General features: G+C 37.7%; 2 protein-coding genes and 1 long non-coding RNA gene across 8 annotated transcripts in view; 2 read left to right on the forward strand and 1 right to left on the reverse strand.

Annotated features, from left to right (window-relative positions):
- Nucleotides 1-597: 597 nt before the first annotated feature.
- Nucleotides 598-14,975, forward strand: fhip2a (FHF complex subunit HOOK interacting protein 2). Its single transcript, XM_053502529.1, has 17 exons — nt 598-1,092; nt 4,042-4,120; nt 4,312-4,481; nt 4,644-4,748; nt 4,921-5,043; nt 5,143-5,358; nt 5,506-5,702; nt 6,104-6,218; nt 6,338-6,414; nt 7,084-7,276; nt 7,443-7,615; nt 8,028-8,171; nt 9,171-9,261; nt 10,644-10,787; nt 11,296-11,436; nt 11,534-11,637; nt 11,732-14,975. The coding sequence occupies exons 1-17, from the start codon at nt 1,048-1,050 to the stop codon at nt 11,841-11,843; spliced, it is 2,229 nt and encodes a 742-aa protein (XP_053358504.1). The 5' UTR covers nt 598-1,047; the 3' UTR covers nt 11,844-14,975.
- On the reverse strand, nt 8,044-25,771 carry LOC128529169 (uncharacterized). 2 transcript variants are annotated; one of them, XR_008361024.1, is made up of 4 exons: nt 25,694-25,771; nt 22,892-22,952; nt 16,886-16,979; nt 8,044-8,134 (listed from the first exon to the last, which is right to left on the reverse strand). It is a non-coding gene; the product is annotated as an uncharacterized LOC128529169 (long non-coding RNA). The 2 variants fall into 2 exon arrangements; XR_008361025.1 differs by having other exon boundaries at nt 22,888-22,952.
- ablim1a (actin binding LIM protein 1a) overlaps nt 19,636-25,904 on the forward strand; it is a 50,449-nt gene continuing 44,180 nt past the window's right edge. For all 5 annotated transcript variants that reach the window (XR_008361016.1, XR_008361017.1, XR_008361019.1 and 2 more), the window contains exon 1: nt 19,636-19,900. Coding sequence is in view for 1 of the 5 variants with exons in the window: in XM_053502530.1 (XP_053358505.1) it covers nt 19,813-19,900 (88 nt within the window). In the remaining 4 variants the exon portion in view is untranslated. The remainder of the gene's footprint in view (nt 19,901-25,904) is intronic.

Consider the following 25,904-nt stretch of genomic DNA (forward strand, 5'->3'; position numbering starts at 1 on the left):
GGACTTACAATTGAGCTCTCGGAACGAAACCTGTTTGTATATAGGGGATTTACTCTTTTTGTGTGTGCGCCACATCAGCCAGTGACCAGAATTGGCGGGTTTCAGTTTGATTGGCATTGACCAGATATAAACAATCCTGTACAGAGCAGAGAAGCTTCTGAGTGGCACAACAGAAACACATTTTTATGTTGTTCAAAATTTGCCCATGTTAAAAACTACCTCTGTCTCTTTCTCCAAACTTTGTGAGCGATTTAGTCTCAAACCCACTCATTACCACTTAACCTGTGTCAAGTTGAGTTCTGATACTTTGGAAGCAATTGAGCTGGTAAAACCTCACTGTTTCTGTAATTCTATAGGTGGCGCACCTAGAAATTTGTTTCGAAATAATAATTATGGCGGATGGCAGAGATAAATGCAGTAAGGAAACTAATGTTTTAAGTAATGCGCTATATTTAAGTAACCATTAATTTTTTTTTAACCATTAAAACCTTTTTAGGTTAAAACCTGTAACATCGAATCGGGAAATTTATAAAACTGTGATACTCTGAATTACAATTTTAATCAAATCAGCACAGGGGGATCGTAATGATATCGTCTCGGGAGGTGACTGGTGATTCCCATCCTGAATTTTCATCGTCCAAATCCCAAAGTACTGATGTAGCCTATTGTTCTTGTTTCGTAGTGCACTGACACACAAGGCATCATTTCAAACCCTGGATAGTGCACGTAGAAGGGAAGTTTGTAATCGAGCCCTCGTCTCCCTTCTGGCGCCCCCTGGTGCTGCTCTGTGGAATTGATTCCTGCTGTTTGGCCATGAAAATGCCACGGTGGCTTTAGCTGGCAAATGTGTTTGTGTGCGAATGTTTACTGGAATAACCACGTGTTTTGAGTTCCGCGCTTGTTTTTTTCCGTAGTGTTACAGGATTTCACAGGTAAAGGTCGCTTTATGAAAGCTGCAATCTGGATCGCGGCGGCGGAAACAGAAAGAAGAAGATAGAGGAGTTCTCTCGGTCTTCTCGCGAAAAACTCGTCCAGTCCAAGAACAAGATGTTCTCCAAATTCACTTCGATTCTGCAACATGCAGTGGAAGCGGTGAGCAGCGTAAGAGTGTGTGAGAAACGCTATGTTTAAAGGGCGAGTGGGTTGGTGTGTGTCAGAATAGCGGGCCTAGCTAGCTAAACAGAGCTAGCACATTAGCCTGAGGCTACCTGGCGACAAGCTCACCTTGACGTAGACTTAAAAAAGTCCTTTTTATCATTTTTTTTAATAAAACGATATTATATTAATTAGTTATGGAATTGGCTATCACCACATATCACTTATAGTTGCTGCAAAATTTGCTAGTTATCTGTTTTGGAAATTTATTTACACGATTAGCTATTCGGATGTCGCGGGCGTAATCCCAAATAGCGCGGTATTTGCTATATCTAGAGCACTAAATAGGGTGCATGACTTATTACCACCTTTATATGCTATGGCGCCTAATTAGCTCGCGCAACAGCGATTTGAGACAGAATCAGCTTTAACTAGCAACCCTTGCCCGCTTAGCTAGCTTGTTTACGTAAAAGAAATGTAGATACAGACTTTTATTGAGACAACTATATATATATATATATATATATATATATATATATATATAGTTACATTAACAAAGTCGGTTACATAACATTTAGAATAATAATACAGTGGCTTGGTTTATAGTCACTCATATGAGTTCTGTAGCTATCAACCTAGCTCGTCTTTTGACGCCAGTGAGGGGTTGAATTCCAAATAGCGTCTTTATATAATGTGCGCTCGCTACATAAAGTGCACTATACAGTTCGTGAATTAATTAGTGTACACTCGGTGTAGTCTACTAAGATATATTAGTGCTGTGTGATTCGTATGTGAACCAGCGTTAATGTTAATTGGCCAGTGTTATTATTGTTCAGGTAATTAGAAACAGGCCTGATTAAACTGGTATAAAAATATCATGCATAGTGTGGATGTATCATGAATAAAACATAAAACAATGAAAAAACACTGACAGACGAATTATGTATATACATGGTAGCTAGATACCAGCTGGATAACGTTCTACAGTTGACTAGTGATGGAAACATCTGGTCACCTCCTAATACGATTTCACGATACGCCGGTGCTGATTTGAATAAAATTGCTATTCTCTAGGTATCACGATTTAATAATAAAAACTAAACGTTCTTTATAACATTAGTTTAACAATTTGAATACCAAGCAGAAATTAATCATTAAAACTAACTTCTATTACAAGAGTTTAACAATTTACCTGAGCAGCACTTATCTCTGTTATCCGCCATAATTATTATTTCTAATCAAACTTGGCAAATAATTCACTCGTACCACAAATGTGTAAATATTTTAGAGTCCGCCATCTGTAGGATTATAAAGGAACAGTAATGTTTTACCGCTTTAAATGCCTCAACTTGACAGCAACCGTGCAGGTCGAGCGGCTGCGAGTGTGTGTGGCTTCTATGCATATATACAAATATGATTTTCGGCTGTTTAGCAGTCGCAATGTTTTGAGACTGGTGTAAGCGTGCCTAATGAGTGGGTTTGAGACTAGAGATTGTCTCACAGAGTGGTTATGCTGGGTTGAGAAACAGTCCCTTAGTGAAATGTAAACTTTAAAGAATCTGGACAAAGAGTTGTCTTAGTGTGTTTTTAGGAAACAGCCCAAGTGTGAGTAAGTGTTTGTTTCTGCTGATACACCTGCTGGAATGGAAGCTCTACTCTAGACGGAAGATGATCCATCAGCCCAATGATAGTCAATGCTCCATTTTTGTTTTATTAATGGGTGAAGTAGAGCACAGCGTCCTGACCCAGGTCCAGAGTTCACACTGGCCTGAACACTTCCACGTCACCACGATTCATAACCTGAGCAGATAAACCTTTGTGTGGAGCACAGGTGGCACTAATTTTATTATTTATTTGTTTTAAGAATTTGAAATTAAGGCTTTGGGAAACAACCAGTATCAGTCAAAAAGTTTCGATACACCTTCTAATTCAGTGTTCTTTGTTTTTGTTTGTTTTTTGTTGTTGTTTTTTATTATAGAACGGTACTGGATTTTTTTCTAAACTATGAAATAACACATGGAATTATGTAACTAGGTAACCACCACAGTCAGTTGTTATTTTAAGACATGAAGGTCTGCTGTTCTAAAATGGTTCTTGCAAGAGCAATATTGTCATGTGTATTTACAAAACCCATCAAGCACCATGATGAAACTAGCTCTCATGAAGGCCTTCCCAGGAAAGCAAAACCAAAACCTACCACTGCTGTTCGAACGTTTGACTGGTAGTGTAGATTAAAGGTTCATACACACCACAAATGATGCTAAAAACAGTATGAAAAAGCAAACTTTTTAGAAGTGAATTAAACACGCTACAGATACTTGCATTAAACGGACCGTAAATATGCGAATAGAGATTCAAAAAATTTGTTTCTATGTCAAGCGACGTTCCTTCCACCTGCCTGGTCACTCCTGACCATCTCACCTTCCTCCGTCTTCTTCCTCAGATTCCCCCCACAGATTTTTTTACCTTCTCAAAAGTGCAAACAGTTATTTTCTGTATAAAACAGCACAAACTGCAAAGCGTCCTCACGCCAAATATCTTTTTTCTTTTCTTTTTTTTTTTAAAGACATCCTTGCTCTACTGCAGTTACTTGCATGTGTGTAGAATTTTTGCACAGTACTGTACACCTAGTACAAGAATAAAAAATATTAAAATAGGTAAAATTAGTTAAAACTACTGCTTATATACAAGGGTATAAACAAACTGTTTTCATAACAAAGCTCTTTAGCTAGCTCTTTCCTTCTACTAGTAATTTTTGTTTTTTTTATTGTATATACCTGCATTGGCATTCTTGGGCCAAAAAACACAAATGTTGCTTTTCCCACAGTGATATTCCTTTGTTGATGTAAAATGTTTTGTTGGGAGGTTTTTATACGGTAGAAGGAAATTTGCCCCTGGTGTGTCAAGACCTAGAACTCATTATTTTAATTTTTTTTTTTTTTACAGCTCGCACCATCACTGCCCTTGCAGGAAGACTTTGTCTACCACTGGAAGGCCATCACACATTACTACATAGAAACTTCAGGTAATATTTATACATCTTTACCCAGCCTGATGAACCCCGACTTTGTCAAACGAACAAAATTCTCAGTGCATGCATTTTTCTTTTACAAACAACACATGTCTCATCGTATTTATACATAAACATATAGTTATGATATAGTTTACATTGTTAACTTGACTGACTAATCAAATCACATTGTCTCCTGTTTGCAGATGACAAAGCCCCGGTCACCGACACTAACATCCCTTCCCACCTGGAGCAGATGCTGGACATCCTGATCCAGGAGGAAGGAGAGAGGGAGTCGGGTGAGACGGGGCCCTGCATGGAGTACCTGCTCCATCACAAGATCCTGGAGACCCTCTACACTCTGGGCAAGGCCGACGTGAGCATCATTTTCTTAGTGGTGTTTCTGAATAATAAAATTTAAAAAATCCTCCTATTATATATGATGGTTAGATTTTAAAATTAGAAGCTAAATTTCCAGATTGTGGGACTGAGGGCTTGGATTTTAACTATTCTAAAATCTACTATATATCGTCTGTAGTGTCCACCTGGAATGAAGCAGCAGGTACTGAATTTCTACACCAAACTACTGGGCCGAATTCGCCAGCCGCTTCTGCCTCACATCAATGTGCACAGACCTGTACAGGTGAGTTGTCACATGTGCCCATGACATTATGGATTGCAGTGTATTCCCTTCACAATTACATTAGCTAGTGTAATCGATGATCGACATAAGAGTATTTCTTTTACAGAAAAATGTAATTTGACCTCAAACTAAAATGCAAAAAGTTCTAAAGTTTGTTCTTCAATTTTCACAGAAACTAATCCGTCTGTGCGGCGAGGTTCTGGCTGCTCCGACGGAGAACGAAGAGATCCAGTTTCTCTGCATAGTCTGTGCCAAACTCAAACAGGACCCCTACTTGGTTAACTTCTTCTTAGAGGTATGCATTTTGTTTATACACTGTATATAATGTAATAATCCTGAATTCTGAAATAGTTTCCTTGCTCTTGTTATCTCTCAATTACATACTGGTGTGCAGAATAGAGCAAAACGTGGAGACGACAAAGAATCTGGAGCTGATGTGCTCAAAGACGACCCGTCGTCTCCGGATACAGGTCAGCAGCAGGGTGCTGGGGTAGCATGTGATGCCAGCAGTCCCGCAGACGGAGCAGGCGCCGCGATGCACACTAACAATGCTAACAACAGCAGCAGCTACAACCTGGTTAGCTCTCTGCTCAACCTGACCAAGAGCCCAGTGAGTCTCATTTGATCGAGTGTGTGTTTGTCTTGATGAAGCGAAAAACGTTAACTTACGGCATACTGTTCTACTATTCTGAACACTGATGTGTGACTTGTGGTGCTGAAGTCAGCTATGTATGTGTCCCCTGTGTGTTTCCCACAGGACGCCCGCGTGGTGGTGAAGGCGTGTGAGGGTCTGATGCTGCTGGTCAGCTTGCCCGAGCCTGCAGCGGCTAAGACGCTAACGGACAGTACGGAGCTGTGTGAGCTGCTTACGGCTCGCCTCATTACGTTCTATCAAGCCCTGCCTCAGTCTATAGACCCGCTTGATATCGAGACAGTCGAGTCGGTGAACTGGGGGTGGGTTGCGTTTTTAGAAGTGTCTTACGGTGGCCAAGAAGTACAAAGCCACTAACGTAAAGAAACAAAGCCAACATGAAAACAAAATAATCAAAAGGAAATGGAAAATGCGTAAATCGAAAACACACCAGAAACCAAAAACACAAAGAACATATCCAGATACAAAATACCAAATGATTAAACACAACGACAATTCAGTCAAACCGAAAGATGTAGGAATAGTTTGCAAATGAATTCCTATTGCTGATTGGAGGTGACATTTTGTTTTTTAATTTATTTTGTTTTGCAGTTCTTGGCCAACATAGTTTATGAACTGTAAACAAACTGTCTTGATTTATTGTGTTTACATTTTTTTTAATATTTATACACTAATTTATTTAACGTAAATTTATTTTTGTCAGGCTGGACGTGTACAACTTGAAGGAAGATGCTGCTGCTTTTGCAGGGAAGCGAGCGCTCATTTCCTTCCTCTCCTGGCTGGACTACTGCGATCAGCTGATCAAAGAGGCCCAGAAGGTAATCACTAAGGAACTAACAGCAAGGGTAAACTTAGTAAAACCCAAAATACAGTATGTGTATTTTTTTTGTATTTTTGTTTATTATGTTAACACACTTCTATGCGTGTTGATCTGTAGAGTGCAGCAACAGCTTTAGCTCGAGCCGTGAGGGAACGCTTCTTCGGGCCTGTGATGGAGCCACAGCTCATGCAAACGTAAGTGGCCTACACTGTGACACAACTAAAAGTCTCCTAATGGGGACACTGCATGCTCCTATTCTACTTCTGGGATACTCGCATAGCTGTTTGTTTAAATCAGTACTCAAGTCATTTGCAGATGATTTTTTGGGACTCCTCTGGGCATGTGATGTGCTACTAGTGCTGAAAAGTAGGGTCAGTAAAGTGTAAAGTCTATACAGATCAAAGTTATGCAAGAGTAAACCTAGGAAAGTGCAACAGTATAGAGAGTAAAAGTTTAAAACCGAGCAGATCAGGGACAGCCTGTGGCATAGGATCCGGTCAGAAGAATTCCTGGAGCCAGTTGTTCAGAATTGTTCCTTTTAAAGTTTGATAATTTGAGACTTAATTTGTATTCAGATGTAACTTTTTGCTGACCTACTATGTTCCTTTTTTACTGAAATTGTTGCCTCTACTGTATATATGATGTGTGTAGTTTAGAACGTTTCTATAACCATAATTAATATTCCATAAGGATGACAATTGGTATAGCGGTCAGTATATTTGCATTTTTTTGTATTCACATGAAAAAAAAACACTGTAAATTAATAAAAGTTAAAGATTTGCGCATGATTTTTAGGTCATGTATAACAAATATCCAACAGTTTTTGTTTTTTTTGGTCACAATAATAAAACGTGTGTTTGTAGGTCAGAGGTGGGCATCCTGACCTCCACGGCACTGTTGAATAGGATCGTCAGGCAGGTCACATCGGAGGCCTTGCTGCAGGAGACAGTCTACTTCCTGCTGGGAGAAGAAATGGGTCCTGAGACGCTGGCCAGCATTACTCAGAATCCCCTGAGGAACAGACTTATCGGGCACTGCGACCACCTCTCAGACGAGGTACACACGCAAGTCATAAACCAAATTTTTCCTGACTTATAATTATATGAACGACACCTGTAGAAAATTGGGTTATTGAGAGTTATTGTTATTGAGAGTTAATATTCATCATGTTTGAGATAGACTGAACAGATAAACTATGCTGACTATTCTGTTCTCTGTGCAGATCAGCATTATGACTCTGAGGCTGTTCGAGCAGTTGCTGCAGAAGCCGTGCCAGCACGTGCTGCACAACCTGGTGCTGCGCAGCATCGACGAGCGCAACTATATCGAGAACAAGGTGCAAGACGAGCGAGAGGAACGTGAGCACATGGAGAACGGGCAGCCCCACGATGCTGTGTAAGAGACACGGTTCCACATACAGCAGTTTATAGGTCGGGTTAAAAAGTCATGGGAGGGTTGAGTATTGTTTCTTCTGTCTTGTTTCTTCTACTGTTTTTTTTTTTTTTTTACAAAACCCAGGCTTGATCGTTACATCAGGACAAATTTTTGAGTTTTACAAAAAATATACCCAAGCTGACACAGCATTTATGACAGTATTGAATTAGACATTGGAAAACACAGTATATTGATATTAATAAGTTGGCCCTTCCTCTTTAAGGTGTCTAATGGACAAAGACATTTTTAAAGAGTGGACATAAAATCTGCAAAAAATTTCATCACTAGGAAATGAAATGCGTAGGTTTCTTTACTTTGAGATGAAGGTATCAAAATGTTTGCACTTGGGTTCATTCTCTGTGTCATTGTGTAGTGATTTGGAAGAGGACCCGCTGTTCTCGGACCTGTCTCCAGATACCAGGCTGTCCAGCCCCGATTGGCTGAGCTGCTCCCCGCCAGCCAGCACAGAACACGCAAAGCCTGATGGGAAAACGGAAGTCCACAAAATCGTTAACAGGTCTGTAATCGATAATGAAACTGTCATGAATGGGTGGGGTTAATACTATACATTTTAACTGCACTTCTATTACCATAATGAAATTCAAATAAGGCTATCATCTTGACTTATTCATACTTTTTTCACAATGGTCATTTTTAAATATGATAAAATTTCTAATACCAGAGACTCCTTCCATTAGAAACTAAAAAATCATCCCCTTACAGAAATGTTGTCAGCAAACACATTTTGTATTCTGTTTATGGTTTTGGTTTTAGATTTTTTTCGAACATCCGATAGTCCCTGTGAATTAAATACAAAATAAAAATACGCTGCCTGGCCCAAAAAAAAAAAATTTATTCACTCACAATATGATTCCTCCTGCTCCCAGAATTACTCTTTCACAATCTGAGTCCTGGAATGGCTGTCTGTCCCATCAGGGAAGGAAAACCTCATCTGTGTCTTATTCAGTCCATTCAGGTCGTCAGCTGACTTCATTTTATTGCAACATAACATTGCTGAGCCTAGACTTGATCAACTGAAGACCATAACACTGCCTCCTGTGCCTTGTACAGTGGGCGGACACTATTTGGACTTATCAGACCACATGATCTTTTCTCTCAAAAATCAAATCTTTATGCTTTCTAGCAAATTTAAGCTTTTTAAAAAAAAAAATTATCACGTTGTACGTGTGAAAATGCATCTATTTTTAGTATAAAACATGCCTCTTTTTTTTTGCCACTTCAAGTGTTTAAGTGATCTCCATTCCTGAATTCATTTTGTTGAATGGTTCTTAACCCAGTTTCAGTAGATTCAAGTTTCCTTAGTTGTTTTCTTTGCTTGATGCAACCTTTGACCCTTTACAAACAAAAAAAGGTCAACATTTCAAACATGACAGAATCAAGAATTCATATTTGATGATAAAATGAAAGGGGTGCAGCAAACATGAAAAAGCTGATGCATACATATTGTGATGTAATATTTAAAAACCCCATCCTTGTCCTTGTGGCTTTCGCTCAGTTTCCTGTGCTTGGTTCCTGATGAAGCTAAATCGTCTTATCAAGTGGAAGGCACGGGCTACGACACTTATCTGAGAGATGCACACAGACAGGTGAGTGAGAAACCTCCTCTGCTCAGGTTGCATTTCACTCAATTCTCACACACTTCATCCATACAAATAAGTCTTTGCAAATACTAGGGCTGCAACAACTAATCGATAAAATCGATAATTATCGATAATGAAATTCGTTGTCAACGAATGCCGTTATCGATTAGTTGGGCTGCTCACGTCACTGAGGCGCGCGACCACAAGATGCACAAATACACACAGATACACAGCCGCTCGCGCAATGGAGGTTACAGGAGCGTCTGCAGGATAAAGCGCGCGCCCCGAGTCCTTCAAGGTTTGATAGCAATTTACATTAAACGCCTCTAAAAAGACGGTAACCTGCAGGCTATGCAAGACCGAGCTTTCACCGCATGTCATGCACGAACACTTAAAGAGATAACATGTTTGTGTTACGGATGGCGAAACGTCAGCAGGGTCGGTAAAAACTATCTCTCCATCGTGTAACAGTTGTAAAGTTTAAGTGCTTTTGTTTAAACTGTTTGCTAACTTCGGGACAGTCGCGCTAGATCTGTTCACGTGCTACTCGCTAGCATCACATTGCGCAATCACCTCATGAGCAATAGTGATTAGTTAAATGGCGCTATTTTAGATTAGCTTAAATTACACGGTGCGAATAACAGTAGAATATTACATTTAGTGATTGTTGTGGTTTTCAGCGAATGCAAATAACAATTAATTTGTGACTATTAGCTTTTTGCATTTCTACAGTTTTTTTATAGTCCTATTAAGTCCTATCCTACAAAGTTAACTTGTAATTTACTGTGGTTTTACTTATGCAAACATAGTTTTATTATACAAAATTACATTATTTTAGCTGTTTATATCTTATCAACTGAATATATCAGTGTATTTTTTAAACTATATATATATATATATATATATATATATATATATATATATATATGCACACACACACTGTATAAACTGTATATATTATATACTACATTTCATTTAAGGTTTAAAATGTCAAAATTAAAGATTATTAAACTCTATGTGGCTTTTGGATTTGTAAAAGTTTATTTTTATACATAAATAATACCCTTATTTTTTTTTATTTATTTATTTATTTTTTTTAAATAGTTATAAGCAAAATATCAAATTTAAGAAGCGGTTAGGTTTTATCCGATTAATCGATTAATCGAAAACATAATCGCCCAACTAATCGATTATCAAAATAATCGTTAGTTGCAGCCCTAGCAAATACCTGTAATTGAATCCGATTTAATACGCCATTGCACTCTCACTGAGTTATGATAATTATAATAATTTTTAAGAAAACAAACAAGATTTATAAAACAATGTCAAATAAAATGTAAATGAATAGATCCAAACAGAACAGAGTTTGTGTGTGTGTGTACATGCAGTTCCGAGACTATTGCGGCATCTGCCTGAGGTGGGACTGGCGCAGCAGCCCTAAGCCTATAGAGAAGTGTAACCTGGACATCCCCTTCTTTGAGGGACACTTCCTTAAAGTGCTGTTTGACAGAATGGGACGTATCCTAGACCAGGTAGGGAAATACCTTTGTGTTATTTACCGGGATGACAAAAAAGTAATCGTGTTATTATTTTTTTTTAGTTTAATTTGTCTGTGTTAGTAAATTACTTCATGAGCCTTATGGTGGTGTCCATTATTTTACATCAAACCTTTTAAGGTCACAGTGTAAAAGATGACTGCAGTACGATTTACCATGCATATATTCTCCTTTAATGTTATTTATTTATTAATTTTTAAGTTATATATGGACATAGTGAATGATTTTGTACATAATTATGCAGACATGAAAAACATATATAACAACGTTGGTACAGCGTATAATATGGTACCTAAGACTTTTGCACAGTATGTATATTGCAATATTTCGTCCTAAAACGTCTTACCATGCTAGTGTCTGTTTTTGGTCTTGAGGAACACACGTCACGTGTACACAAGTAACAAATCCAAGATCGATATTTTTTTCTCCTATAACTGTTTCTAAGCTGATTTTATTTCTATATCTTTTCTCTTTTTTTTTCTAGCCATATGATGTCAACTTGCAGGTTACATCAGTGTTATCGAAGCTGTCTTTGCTGCCCCATCCTCACCTGCATGAGTACTTGCTGGACCCCTACATCAATCTGGCACCTGGCTGTAGATCCCTCTTCTCAGTCATTGTCAGGGTATTGCTTCACCAAGTTTTCATTGTTTGTAGAATTTTTGCATTGGTGCTAGAGGGACTTGCTTTTTTGTAGTATTTAAGCTCTTTTTTTGTCTCAGGTGGTGGGAGACTTGATGTTGAGGATCCACCGTATTCCTGATTTTAATCCCAAACTGCTGCTAGTGAGGAAGAGGTTACTTGGGATGGAACCAGAGGGATCGAGGTAGTATAGGTTGTCTGTACATTTCTGGTACACGCCTGATTCCTGATGTGCTTTAAAAAAAAAAAAAAAAAAAAACCTCTGGTTTCCTTTTCAGTATTGATCACGTGACGTTGCTGGAGGGAGTCATCGTCCTGGAGGAGTTCTGCAAAGAGCTGGCAGCCATCGCGTTTGTGAAGTTCCACGCTTCTGCATCTTCATCCCCCTGAGATCCTGCTTGCTGTGCCCCCGACGCAAGCATCATCAGTCAGGCACAGAGACTCGGAGTGGACCGCTGGCACAGGAACCACCAACTGAACCCCCATTCATTCTTCAGATCCGGCTCCTGCCTCTGAAGGTCCTGAGGGTCTACGCTTATCTATCTGAGAACATGCAGGAGAGATCAGGATGGAGGAAAAAAATGCCCACAGGTCAAACTTGCCCAGGTGTGATGGAGACAGGTGGTTGTAGTAGCACTCATGATGCATATCCTCGTGCTTTAGCCTGTTTTTCATTCATCCAAATGATCACTTTTCCTCTTTGTTTATTTTGCTATTTTATGTGGTATTTTTAAATTTGCCATTTAGTGTTTTTATGGGTATTTCAAAAAATTTTTTATGTTTCTCTGGCTTTGCACATGAACCTGCTGACTTCCAGGGTTTTTTTTTTTTTTTTTTTAAACCTGCAGCATGTTTTACCTCGGACAGAAATACTTATTTATTCTTCTCGAAAACGGATATAAATTCTGTATGAGTTGAAAATATACGTAATGACCAAATTTAATTGTTAGGGATACTACTTAAAAAAAAAAAAAAAAACTGACCTTTGTCTGAAAACAAATGATGTAGAACTTGGTTTTAATAAGCTGTTGTTACAGTAACATATACCGTGCTTATATTATGTTCTTAGGCGGAAAAGATACCAAATGAATGGATTATTTTATCCATAAAACATATGCAACCTAAACCATGATCTGCAATGTTAATACGTATTGTGATCTCAGGAGCCGAAAAATCCAACTGTGCTACTAAAAAAACAAAAACGAAGAAAAGAAAAAAGCAGACCGGACCTGCTTTAATACTCCTCATTTTCTCAGTCCTGATCCCTCTCTAATCTGTAAAAAAAAAAATGTAATGCGAACTCTGAATGTTTAAATTGGACTGCGCACGTTTGCACATCAGAAATCGGGTTTCACTATAACGTCCTCGGCGAACTCTGCGTCACATTCATTATAAGTCTTTAAGAAACCGTTTATTTTTATGAGTTTAGCTTCTTCATTGCCTTAAATGTGTATATTAATTTATGTCATGCGTACGTGTGTGCCTTGTACTTCACTAGGATTTCGCTGTTCTCATCACTCTTACATGTCTTAGTTATTTATTGCGGGTAATGACTTGCTTTATAAATTTTGGAGAATTTAAGAGGTTTTCTCCTTTTATGATTTCAGTATTATGACGGAGCATCTGTCGTATTTTCTTTTTCTTTCCCTCATCAGCTATATTCATGCATACACCAGCAATAGTGTTAACCACTAGACTTTTTCATTTTTTCTGTAAAATGCATAAAGAGCGGTTTACAATGTTGAATTTGTCAGTTTTCCTGTACAGCTGAATTTGTAAGACATTATAAAGCGGACTGTCCGGGAAGGTAGAGAAAACCCAGGCATGTGTCTGAAATTTGTAAGCATTACAATACAGCCGGGGGGGTGGAGTTATAGGAAAATAATTGCTGCTGGGTAACAGCATGCTTTGACGTATTGTATTTCACGTTTACCACAGCAAGGAGGCGAATATCCAAACAGCCCAGGTCTCTGTCTTAGTGCCTGCTGCTGTCACATTGGAATTTACACTGTATTAGATGTTCTAATGTGCTAATGTGTAGTAGAAGGTCAATCCTCAAAAGAACTCTTAAGTACTGTAAGTATGCAGAGACTATAAAACCAATAAAAGGCAGATATTGTGAAATGATTACCAGCACATGCCTATGTAACTCCTTTTGCTTTGGGTTTTATTCCCATTAAAAAAAAAAAAAAACAGAATAACTCGCTGCCAATTGATCCATTTAATCGAACTTTCAGTTTAATAAAATTGCACATTGACAATAGACAGACAGCATTGTCCTACAAATTGACCTTTTTTTTAACATAAATACTTTAAAATTCTTTCACTTGTACAAGGTTATTATTTTCGATTTTCTTTCTTTTACTACCAAAGGGTCCTGTGATGTACAAGTGACTTGTTTGTTGTAAAGATCCTTATTTCTTGATCTTGCACATTTTATACCATAAAACTTCACTCACTTTTCTCTTTATCCTGTATATATGTGTACAGTGATGTGAAATGCATGTGAACTCTTTTTGGGAGTAAAGAAAAGTATCTTTGTTTTCCATCATCTTTGATTTTTTTATCCATTCATTTATTACCCTTTCAGTTGCCAATTCATGCATTAGTCTATTAAAAAAAAAAGATGCATATTCTCCAGGTTTGGGAAAAGTGGAGATCACTAGGCACCTCATAAATCGTATGCAATTACTAGAAGACTTTCACAAGTTCTTCATTTTGTCCTGAGTAACTTGCTGCTTTAAGACCTGTTTAACCAGCATACAGAACACTAGGCTTAATATATTTATAGGAAAGATGTGAGGAGGAAAAAAAAAGAGAGAAATATTTCTCTCTTTATGATTATGAACCTTAGACTGCTGTCATTCTGCAGCCTGCCAAATAAAATGTTTTTTTTTGTTTTTGTTTTTGTTTTTCTGTTTGGTGAACAAAATGTGACTCAGAAATGTTTATCGGAGTTAAATATGTAAAATGGAATCTCATAACTCATTAACACATGCCTAGATGTGACAAATGCCTTACTTGGGTGTAGCGGAGGATGGCATTTATGCCCTCTTGAGGTATACACTTAACAGTGTGTTTTATTATTATTATTATTTTTACTGGTGATGTTTTGTGAGTAGTCAAAGTAGAAAGCCACCAACTTCGATTCTATCAGTGTACTAAATGCTTTCCCTGGGTTTTATTCACTCAGACCATTCACTGTTCTGCTCGACGGATTTGGTGGCAGCTTTTGTCGAAATGAAGCTCACAACATTGCATCAGATTGACGCACAAAGTTAAAAGTCACTGCCAATGAGCTGTTGTTTAGATGATTGCGTCGCATTCTCCATCTTAGTCCATTAGAGTAAGGATTACTGTGTGTTGGAAGGGAGTTGCACTCTTACGGCCCTCAGACTATATACGCTGAACATTGTGAGTCAGCATCAAACACATCTTGTTGCACCTTTCATCTGTTTTGTATAAGAAAAAATTGCTTTCTTATATACTTTCCGTCCTTATTAAAAGATTCATTTTCTCCAAGCAGTCTGCATTTTGCATTATTTAAAAATGGTTATTTTGGAGTATGTTTATATGAGATGCTTTTTTCTATTTTTAAAATACAGGTAGGCCCTAAATTACGTACGAGTTCTGTTTCCGGGAGCACGTTCGTAAATCCAATTCGTTCTCAAGTCTTCTCAAATAAAGTGAGTCTTATACGCCTTTGACACGAATACACAAAGTACAGCATACCAAATCACTTGACTAAATCTCTGTCCCCTTTCCCAAAAACTGTAATTGCGCCTAAGGAAATTAATCTCACTTGTCAAATGTAACAGAGTTGTCTCTGTGCCTTTAAATCGCAAGGAGAATCCTGGACACCTGTTTTCCACTGTACTGGACTGTGAACTATGTTTTGTAGAGGATTTTCTGAAATCCTCACCATCAGGACAGCTTTACAGGACAGGAATTTTCTTCATCATTGTGCTCCTGTTAATTAATTGAAACCGGTGAGGCCGACTTATTTCTCCTTCACCCCCACACCCGCCGGCGCACACAATATACCGGACTTATACCCAGACATTTTATGCATTCACTTACACACTGAAAATATTGTGTATATAGATATTGGTATCTGGTGGACTGCAATGTCTACTTTTTGTACAATACATCTGAGCTACTTCTGTGATTGAAGCGGAAGTAGAACTGCGGAAAACAACATCTGGGACTACCGGTATTTCTTTTATTCTTTAAACTAATTTATTGTTTACCCGAACAAGCCATGCATAAGCCAATAAAGTCCATTATGTTATCCGGAGGGCAAAAAACACTGTAGGCAACAAAACAATTTCACGACCTGTCTACACACGATTCATATTCTTTCTGCTGGACCACAGTATGGGAAACAATAAACACTTGTTATACAGGGTAATTCAAAAAGAATGAACTGATTTCATGACTAATTGCTTCAGTTCTCAAGCATTGTTACGAAATGAGTCAGTGACCATTTGAAAAAGTAGTTATCCAAGTTTTGAATGGCTGCCACCTTAAACTTTAAACTTGTATGCCCTGTGTAAAGAAAATATGGCTTTAAATTGAAATGCTTGATGATGGAAGGTAAACATAGGTACCCTAAGATAATGGAAAGGAAGTCAAATAAGCCAGTCCTGTGGATACACAGCTTAAGCATCCATCATTTTAGTATAGGATGGTCTGGTCTTGAGGACCTAATTCAGGTAGAATTCGGACAAAAACCTCCATCATTGTTGATGCACTTTAGAAGTAATCCCTTGGTGTTAAAGCACAGGTTCCCATCCATGGTCCTGGAGAACCCCATGCCCTGATCTGACACACCCATGTTTACTTTAAAATGGCTGTTCATTAGCTGATAAGTTGAATCATTTGTGTAAACCAAGAGATACCACAGGACAAGGATGTATTAGGAGATCTAACATGATGTGGCAAAATGCATAGGCAAGTAATAAAAAAAAAAAAAAGAATATAAACAAGAATATAAAATAAGTGTGTATTAGGGCATTGGTGGCTAAGTGGTAGGTTTCTCGCCTGCCATGCGAAAGGCCTGCGTTCGATTCCTAGCCAGTGCCCAACCCCAGCCAGTCCGCTGTGGCAACCTCTTGCCGAAAGCAGCCAAAAGTCCAACAACATAAACAAAATATATATTGTTAAATAAGTTTCTGAAGATTTTAAAGAATCAATGTTTCCACATTGACCCTGGAGATCATTATAAACAATACTACAGTATCAGAATGCTACATGAAGAAGGTGCAGGAGTCTATAAAATAGATTACTTGTCAAATAATTGAAGATGGGTTACTCTGCCTGAAATGGGCTTCCAAAGAGATTACATGCCTAATTCAGAGGCCAAGCTTTAATGATAAAAACTGATGATCAAGCAGGTTTTAAAATGAGGCTGATGTGATGCAGCTACTTACAGTAAATAGTACTTTCACCACTTGAGTTGTTTCTGCAGCCAGTATCTGCAAAGGGTCCGTCTTGTCTGCTGGACCTCTGGAACTGAGGTCTTTGCTGGAAATAATGGATAACCATCAAGCAGATGACTGGAGACAGTGGATGTAAATAGCATGCAAATAACCAATGCCTGTTATTTCCTGAGCCCTTAATCTGCTAATCAATTCGACAGGAAGTTCAAAGGGTATGTTCTTAATGGAATGTCTAGTACTTCTGTTGTTCTTTTGAATTCTTTCTACGGTGGACACAATATAATCTTAACGAACAAGAATGGAATTTCTCCACCATGTGTAATTCATCTTTTAATTCAAGAGAAAAAAAGTGTGGAATAAACTATCATATATAATACAGCATATAATTAATATTGTTCAATACTGTTTTTCTATGCAGTCTGCTAAGGGTTTTTGTGGGCCACCCGAGACAGGCAGAGACTACTTCATCTCAAAACCAGGAAAAAATAAATAATGTATGCTAGTTTTATAGATTTAAATGCAGGATCGAACTGCGTTGGTCAGTGCTAAACATCCACAAAGAAGCAAAAAATGTATAATATAATAAAAGTAAGCCACCCCACATGGCCTAGTTCTTTAGAAACATTTGTTTTCTTTGTACGTGTTTACGTTATGTGGGGTGTCAAACCAGGTCTTTTCATTGCGCAGAATATCAGAACACAGTTATGGGAGTAAAAACTCCCTTTATTTCTCTAGATAATCCCCCGCTACACTAATACACTTATACCAGTGTTTCACTAGTGCTTGGATACCATCAAGGTAGAAAGATTTCTCAGTACGCCAGAGCCATGATCAGACTGCCCTTCTTCATGTCTGAAATGCTGGCCTTACAGGAACTCCTTTAATTTCCCAAACATGTGGAAATGGCTTGGAGCGAGGTCAGGACTATACAGAGAAAGTGGCGATAACTTCCTTTATCATGCAAGTAGTGTTGGTGAGGATTGTGAGTACAGTTCCCATGGATAGATGCATCTTCACTGCAAGTTGGAAATAAGTTATCCTTCACTTTTCAAGGATTAGACGTTCCACTCGCTAAATATTAGACAAATTTTTCCCAGTTTGACTTGAACGCCCCTTGTAGGCAAATCATTTAATTCCATTGTATGCCAAAATGTAATAGTATCCTGACGGCAACCATTTACAATTTTACCAGTTACACTAAATTTGCTTTCATGCAAGGACAGGCTATTGTCTGCCTTTTCTTAATTGATGGCTTTAAAGCAAAGTCTTGTACCTGTGGTCACATTTAGAAATCTCAGATGCTGTCATATTTTCATCTGCTGTGTTTCGTCATAGGACACATGACATACCGATCAACTGAACACAAAACTTTTGTACAATTTTCTGTTTTTGTCCATAAATATCTGGACACCCACAATGATCTTTATATGCTGTTTATCACAGTGTAATAAAGATTGAATAACAATTATGTCCAAAAAGCTGTAACTGGCAGTGACATATACCATTTATTATAAGTTTATTTAAAAATACAAAAACTAAAAAAAAAAAACAATATTAGAGAAATTGGATTCGACCAAATTTGGTACAATTTTAATTTATATTTCGTACTTCTTATAAAAAAAAGAGCATCCTGGTAATCTAAGGAACACCAAAAGGCCTGAAAGACTAAATAAATTATAATACTATGATTGAAAAACAAAAATTCTTTCACCCTGATGATTGGCCAAAGCAAGAACAACCTTAAGGAGCTAGCCCTAATGGTGTAAACAAGTCAACAATTGAAAGAAAACCTCACCAGAGTAAATACGAAGGGTTTACCACAAGATTGGTTGGTTAGCCACAAACATAGAACAACCAGATTAGTGCATAATGAACTCTGACCTGTATAGGGTTGTACAGTACTGCTCAGATTCAGCCAGATGTTTCAAAACTCACTGGATAGTGCTTCTCCATCAATACCCCAAAGCAAGGTGTTAAAAGCAACCCAAGGCGTTCTTTAGGGGATAAACGTGGATTTTTTTTTTTTTTTTGCAGTGGCCAAGTGAGTCAACTCATCTGAATCAAGTGAAGTGACTTTCTGAAAGCAAAATGCCCATAAGAACAATCGTGAAATAAGACTTTGCAGAACCTCTATCCATCCTTCCATCCTTCCACCCATCCATCCTGGGGAAAAAGCGTACCTGGGGATCCTAGGGTACAACCAAGCAATCACAGGGCACAAGTAAGCACCCTCACACACCACGTCATACACTATGGGCAATTTAAAAATGGCTGTCAACTTACATATCATGTCGTGGGAGAAAACCAGAGTACCCGGGGAAAACCAAGCAGGTTGATAACATGCACACTCCGCACACACTAACACTGGAGGTGTGGGACGGCAGCTCTAACCACCCAAAAAAAATAATAATAACCTAGTAGTGATGTCTATGGGTTCCAGACCTCAGGCAGTCATTACTACCAAGGATTTGCAACAAAGTAATAAAAATGGCATTTAAATTAAATTGTACATTTTTTTTCTTTAAGTGGGAGATGATAAAATAACACATCCAAATATTTGTCCTTCAAGTCATTATGTCTGACATAATGGGTTTTAAAAACGCTCTGTTTTTATGTGTATGGATGTGGGTCAATAGCCTAGCATTAGCAGTGTTCTTCCTATAAAAGCCCCGCCCTTCCTTTATTTGCATCATCCTGCTCCTCACTACCTGTACCTTTCTGCCACTAGAACAGACGCAGCAAAGACGCTCCATCTCAGCACTTTTCCGAGTGTGTTGCATATCTCTGAGCCTGCCTGCACGTGTGTGTGTGTGTGGCTGAATTATTGATGAGTACGGATGCTCGGAATGTCCTGCCAAGGCCGTCCTGCGAGAGTGTGAAAGGCAGCGAGCGCTCTCTGTGTCTGTGTCTCGGCAGAGATGGGTGAAAGGAGTGCAGTGCAGCAACCTGCTTACGACGGCTTGTGCAACTACGCCCAAAAAATCACATCGTGCTTCGGACTTGATGGTAAGGCTTTGGGTAAAAGCTGTAAATGTGTGTGTGTGTGTGTGTGTAAGAGACAGAAAGAGAGAGCCTAACCTTGAGAATCATGTGTGTTTGAGACAGAGAGAGGGAGAAAGAGAGACAGAGAGAGAGAGTGTATTCCCTGTTGTTTGGAAGCTGTCCCTAAATCTCTGCAGTGGGATTGATGCTAGCTGATTGAATGGAAGTCTCGAGTGTGTCGGGGTGAAATAGGCACTTATACGGCCTTTGTTCAACCTATCTTTATGTGTTAACTGTTTTTGATGGTGCTAAGCTAAAAATGTATGCCAACTGAAGATTTTAGCATGGACCTAATGCCTAGTTTATGAGTCTGCAATGTGATGGAAAATGATGATGGACAAATGATCATGAGTATCCCCAGCGAACCTCGTTTCCTCTCCTCGTTGCTCCCTAGGGACGGTTAATGTAGTGGAACAGCATGAGGAACAACACCAACTCCACCCTTCTCATTCATGTTACAAATACCAGCTACCGAAATACAAATATTAGGCCTCAGTTTTTCTGGATAGCAAGTTATTTATTCATTAATTGTTTAAAGGAGTGTTCATTGAAAACATTTTTTTTTTATGAAATCCAAAAAAAAAAAAAATTGTCTATAAGATGTCTATAAGAGCTCTTAAAATTGTGTAAATGTATGTGTAAGGAGTCTAACACTAATTGGCTTTGGATTATTTAATCTGTAATCAGTTATGCGCCGGTTACCCTGCATACCCAGCATTGATTTTTATTACAAGCAAAAGTTCAGTGATAATTACTTATAAATGACCAATAACATTACAACAATATGCTGTATTATCTCTAAGTCATTTTGTCAAAAGTGAATCATTTTTGGTGAAAAGAAAGTTGCTCCAAGTTTAGTGTAAATTTTAGCACCATTTAGTCATCATATTAAATTTTTTTTGCTTTGCCTTTTATGGAGTTTTGTGGGTGCAACAAAATAAACCAAACTTTTCGGCATGAACATTCACTTACATTTAATTAGGATTGCACGATCAGCACTCTACTATTCTAACAGCAGTTCTTAATTTAAATCATAAGTTTTAATTAATGCACTTACTTACGTCCAATACATTATCGTTTCTGTGGTAACTCAGTCAAGTGACTTGGTAATGAACACACAGTCTAATCTAATTTTTAATTCTACATACTGTAACACATCCTTTTATACCAACATACTACCATAACACGGTGGAGATATAAAATCATCTTGTATGGCTGTTTTAATTCCTCTGCGATATTCAGCAACCACTGAAGGTCATGTGGCCATTTGTGCATGAGGATGACCAGAGTCTTTGGGAAACAGAAATAAACACCTCTAAGTGTTTGGGAGAGTTCCAAGAAGCCATTGTCCAAATGTTGGGAAAGCCAGTAATGAGACGAAAGGATGCAGATGTGAAAGAAAAGGCGTGGTGTAGCGGTTCATGGCCATATCTAGTACACTAAATATAACAGCCTGGAGTGCAGAACAAACTATTAAAGCTCATATTATCAAAAGTGAACGAAGTTTAATTTGTTTAGCTTTGTACTAATAATTGTTTCTAAATCAGGTATAATAATTGTTTTTAAATCTTAAAACCATCAGTGCGCTACACAGAGAATGCTCTCAAAGACTCAAAAAAAAAAAAAAGCTTAGGTTTTAGATTGTATTCAAATTCCTAAAATGTTCAAAGTTTACTCCTACACACTGATATAAAAAGTATTTATAATCTCAAAGCGATGTTGTACTGTTTTTCTTTCTAAATCAATTTAATTTGTGTGAAATATTCCCAGTGACACTACAGGAAATAATATAATAATGTCTAATTGAGGCCAACTATTTGGGACACGTCTCATGTGGTCATCTGGCTGCTCTGTTCATTTGATCTCAAGTAAAACGGTAAGGTGTATAGAGAATGTGTGGAGCAATTAGAGCCTGGCAGACATTCTGTTTGTCAATGTTTCAAGATAATCTGATGAGATTTCACCCCGTGCTTCCTGGTGCGTCTCCCACAAGATGGATTGGCTTGATGGAGTCTTCCTCAGTACCATACGGTCAAGCTGCTCCCATACCAGTTTAATAGTGTTCAGATCCGGAGACCATGACGGCCGCTTCATTACGGTCAGAATTTCGGCTAACTTTAACTGTTTGTGAAATGCATGAAAATGTGTTTTTCTTTGGGAAAAAAAAGGAATTTGCAAAACGATCCCAAACTTTTGAGGGGTAGTGTGAACATATACAGAGTCAGCCAAAAGAATGTGTACACACTTCAACTTGAAAAATATACGCCTCCTTTCTGACGATTACATGATAGCATCAACAATAGTGCAAATACTGACATCTTTAGAGGAAACATAATACTACACATTACTGGCATAATTCAATTCAAGATTTAAAAAAGGGCATAGGGAACAACTAGAAATAGATTAAAAAAAACTCTGTACTGTAGACTCTGTATATATATATATATATATATATATATATATACAGTAAGGTCAATAAGTATTTGATCACTCTGTGATTTTGCAAGTTCTATTACTTAAAAATCATGGAGAGGTCTACAATTTTTACTGTAGCATAGGTGCATTTCCACTGTGAGAGACAGAATCTAAAAAGAAAAATCCGGAAATCACATTGTATGATTTTTGAACAATTTATTTGTAAATTTCTGTGTCAAATAAGTATTTGATCACTTGCTTTTCAGACAGATTTCTGACCCTAAAAGACCTGTTATTTTGCTCTTAAATAGTCCGGATTTCCGGATTTTTCTTTTTAGTTTTTGTCTCTCACTGTGGAAATGCACCTATGCTAAAAATTGTAGACCCCTCGATGATTTCATGATTTCAGGGTGCTCAAATACTTATTGACCTCACTCTATATATATATATATATATATATATATATATATATATATATATATATATATATATATATAAACACCAATTTCTTTGATTGGTGAACAGTTAGCAGTTACTCACGTTAGATGTTGTAGTTATACACTGGGTTGTCTCTCTGGCCATTTTTGCTGTCATGGTGTCTCTGCTGACAGAATGGACAATTTTAGCCACTAAAATGAATAGATATTTCATGTATGTTTTTAACATACAGCTCCCAGGTCAATAGTGTTGGCCAATATTACAGAAATAAAATGTTTACTTCATGCTAGATAATGTCAGCATTATCTGATCGCATCCTTGGAGATAATGATCGAAGTCTCAGCTTTAATTCTCTTAAGGGAAGCCAAAGAGCTCATGACGCATCCTGAGGGGCAGTAAAACAGTACATTCAGTCTGGCCATGTCCTCTAGATGAAGTTTATGGGACTTGCTCTTCCTGGCAGAGCTCTGATAGTGACATCTTGTCTAACCTTAAATACAGTTGTTGGTTGTTGTTGTTTTTTTTTAATAAAATGTAATACTTTTAGAGAAAATTGTGCAGTTATGCAATAGGTTGTTCTGCTGCCTTTTATTTCTAGGGTCTCCCAAAAAAACTTACTGGTTCATGATTTGACTGTCAATAATTATTTAAACATTGACACAATTGTTATATTTTTTGCTCTAAACAGCGTTTTAGTGGTTGGGAAACAAAGCAATCAAACCGAACAGAAAATCATACAAAAAGCAACTAAAGGGTAGACTTTTACCTTTAATTCAAGGTGCTAAACAAAAATACAGTATTAAATTAACCATTTAGGAATTACAGACAATTGCACAATCTCAAAAGTAATTGGACAAATTAACTGATAAACAGTTTCATGCCCAGGTGTGGCCGGTTTCTTAATTGTTTCATGGCAAATTAAAGAACTGAAAGCTCTGGCATTAATTCCAAATGTTAAATTTGCATTTGATAGCTGTTCATGGGAACTCTCAATATGTGGTCCGAAGAGGTGTTGATGCAAGTAAACTACAGTGAAAAAAAAACAAGTACAGATGAACAGAGAAATATTTTCTTGGCTAAGAACTCATGATTGACTTGTACCAGGATAGAATTGCTCATGTTCCTAAACATACCATATCATCATCAAACATGCTGGAGGCAGTGTTATGGCATAGGCATGACTGGATCAATGGAGTTTATTGATGATGTGACTCCTGGGAGAGTAGCAATAGCTGGTTGAATTCTTAAGTGTATAGAGCGATACTTTCTGTTCAAATGCTGCAAACCCATAAAACCATAAAAATAACCCCATAGCTTCTTATGGAAGTTTGTTTTGTGTTCCTAAAGCTCAGTCACCTGACCTCAACCCTATTGAGTCACTTTTTACTTATTAAAGACAAACCAGAAACCAAAAAGACCCACAATCAGGAAGCAATGGAAGGTGGATGCAGTAAAGACCTGGCAAGGCACCTCAAGAAGTGAAAACTGCAAGTTTTTTCATCCAATTATTAAAGATAATCTAGAATGTAGTTCCTGTAATGTGATGACTAGGTTAGGGGACTTGCCCCCCCTGGCAGAGCTCTGATAGTGAGATCTTGTCTATCTTGGAATATAGATTTTTTTAAATATAAATTAATTTTTTTTTTTAATTATTAGAGAAAATTGTGCAGTCATGCAATAGGTTATTCTGCTGCCTTTAATTTCTAGGGTCTCCCTCTTGTTCTCCGATTTTCCTCCACCTTACAAAAAACTTACTGGCGCATAATTTGACTACACAATATATAGTCAGGTCAATAATTATTTGGACAATGACACATTTTTCATATATTTGGCTCTAATCAACACTATAGTGGTTTGTAAACAAAGCAATCAAATGAAAAACAAAAAGTAATTGAAATGAGGACGTTCACCTATAATTCAAGATGTTTAACATAAATCTGTTAAATTCTGAGATGAACCAATGATTTTTTTAATGTCGATTTGTTCATGATATAAATTTAAATTTAAATTTTTCTTTTCCTGGGCGATGAAAAAGCCTATTTGTTACCTCAATCGTGGCCAAAAACATGCCAACTTTACAGTTTTCTTATATATGTATAGATACCTGTGCACACCATCCGTGGGGTTTTAAACTGTCTCGAACCCAGGTTTCTCAGGATCATTTATCAGATCATTTTTCTGCTTGCAGGTATGGGAAAGAATGGTTCGAAGCACTTGGCTCAGCTACTTCAAAATATTATCTGTACTGGGTTGCCAAGTGTCACCAAATTTGCATCCCGACTGCATCTCATGAAGTCTTGTTTGGGCATTGAAATTTGTTTAGTTTTTTTAATCAGTGGATGCATTACTAATTTCCATTATGTGCAGTACTATACATCTTTTTATCAACACCTGGTACAGGAACCTCTTTTCTCTTTTTGATATTTGTGATTACATTTTAAACAGAAATGGTTAATCATAATGTACACCCTAGCTACTTTTTCTGTCACTTCCATTTTCTTTGCCATTGCCGATGCGTATAAAAACTTAAGTTGATTTAATTTCATATAAAAATTTTAGATTTGCTTTAAAACAACCCTAACCATTTTTGTGTAAAACCACAACCCTGGCATCCCTGTGCTCATGCATGATCTACTAAGTCAGACGGTTTGTCTACCCATCCTCTACCTACTATTAGCTTTCAATACGGTGCCCAGGCTTTTTGTGCTGAGTACAGCATACTGTAGCCTCTCAAGCTCTTTGCCTGGGTTTCTCGAACTCTCCCTTCATATTCATCCCTCTCTCTGCCAACATAATTTTTTAATCGATGGTTCTTTGCACTTTACTCTAGTTGGTATTGCTGTAGTCTGCATTTTAGGCATGTTTTTTTTGCTGACGGAGCGGTGTGTTACATGTATTTAGTACCTAGTTTACAAGGCATACATTTATATGCATCCTTCTGCTCGGAACTCGCGGAGGTACTGTTGCTATTCTGGAGTGAAATAATTTCCTATAACAGCATGTCCTTAGATGTGTTAGTCCTCCTATACAACAAAAATGGGCAATTATTATATTACATCTTTATTTACTAAAGAACATATTATGTGTTTTATTAATATTCATGTTTGTGGAATGG

Source organism: Clarias gariepinus, chromosome 8 (assembly GCF_024256425.1).
Source record: "Clarias gariepinus isolate MV-2021 ecotype Netherlands chromosome 8, CGAR_prim_01v2, whole genome shotgun sequence".
NCBI classification, from domain to species: domain Eukaryota; kingdom Metazoa; phylum Chordata; class Actinopteri; order Siluriformes; family Clariidae; genus Clarias; species Clarias gariepinus.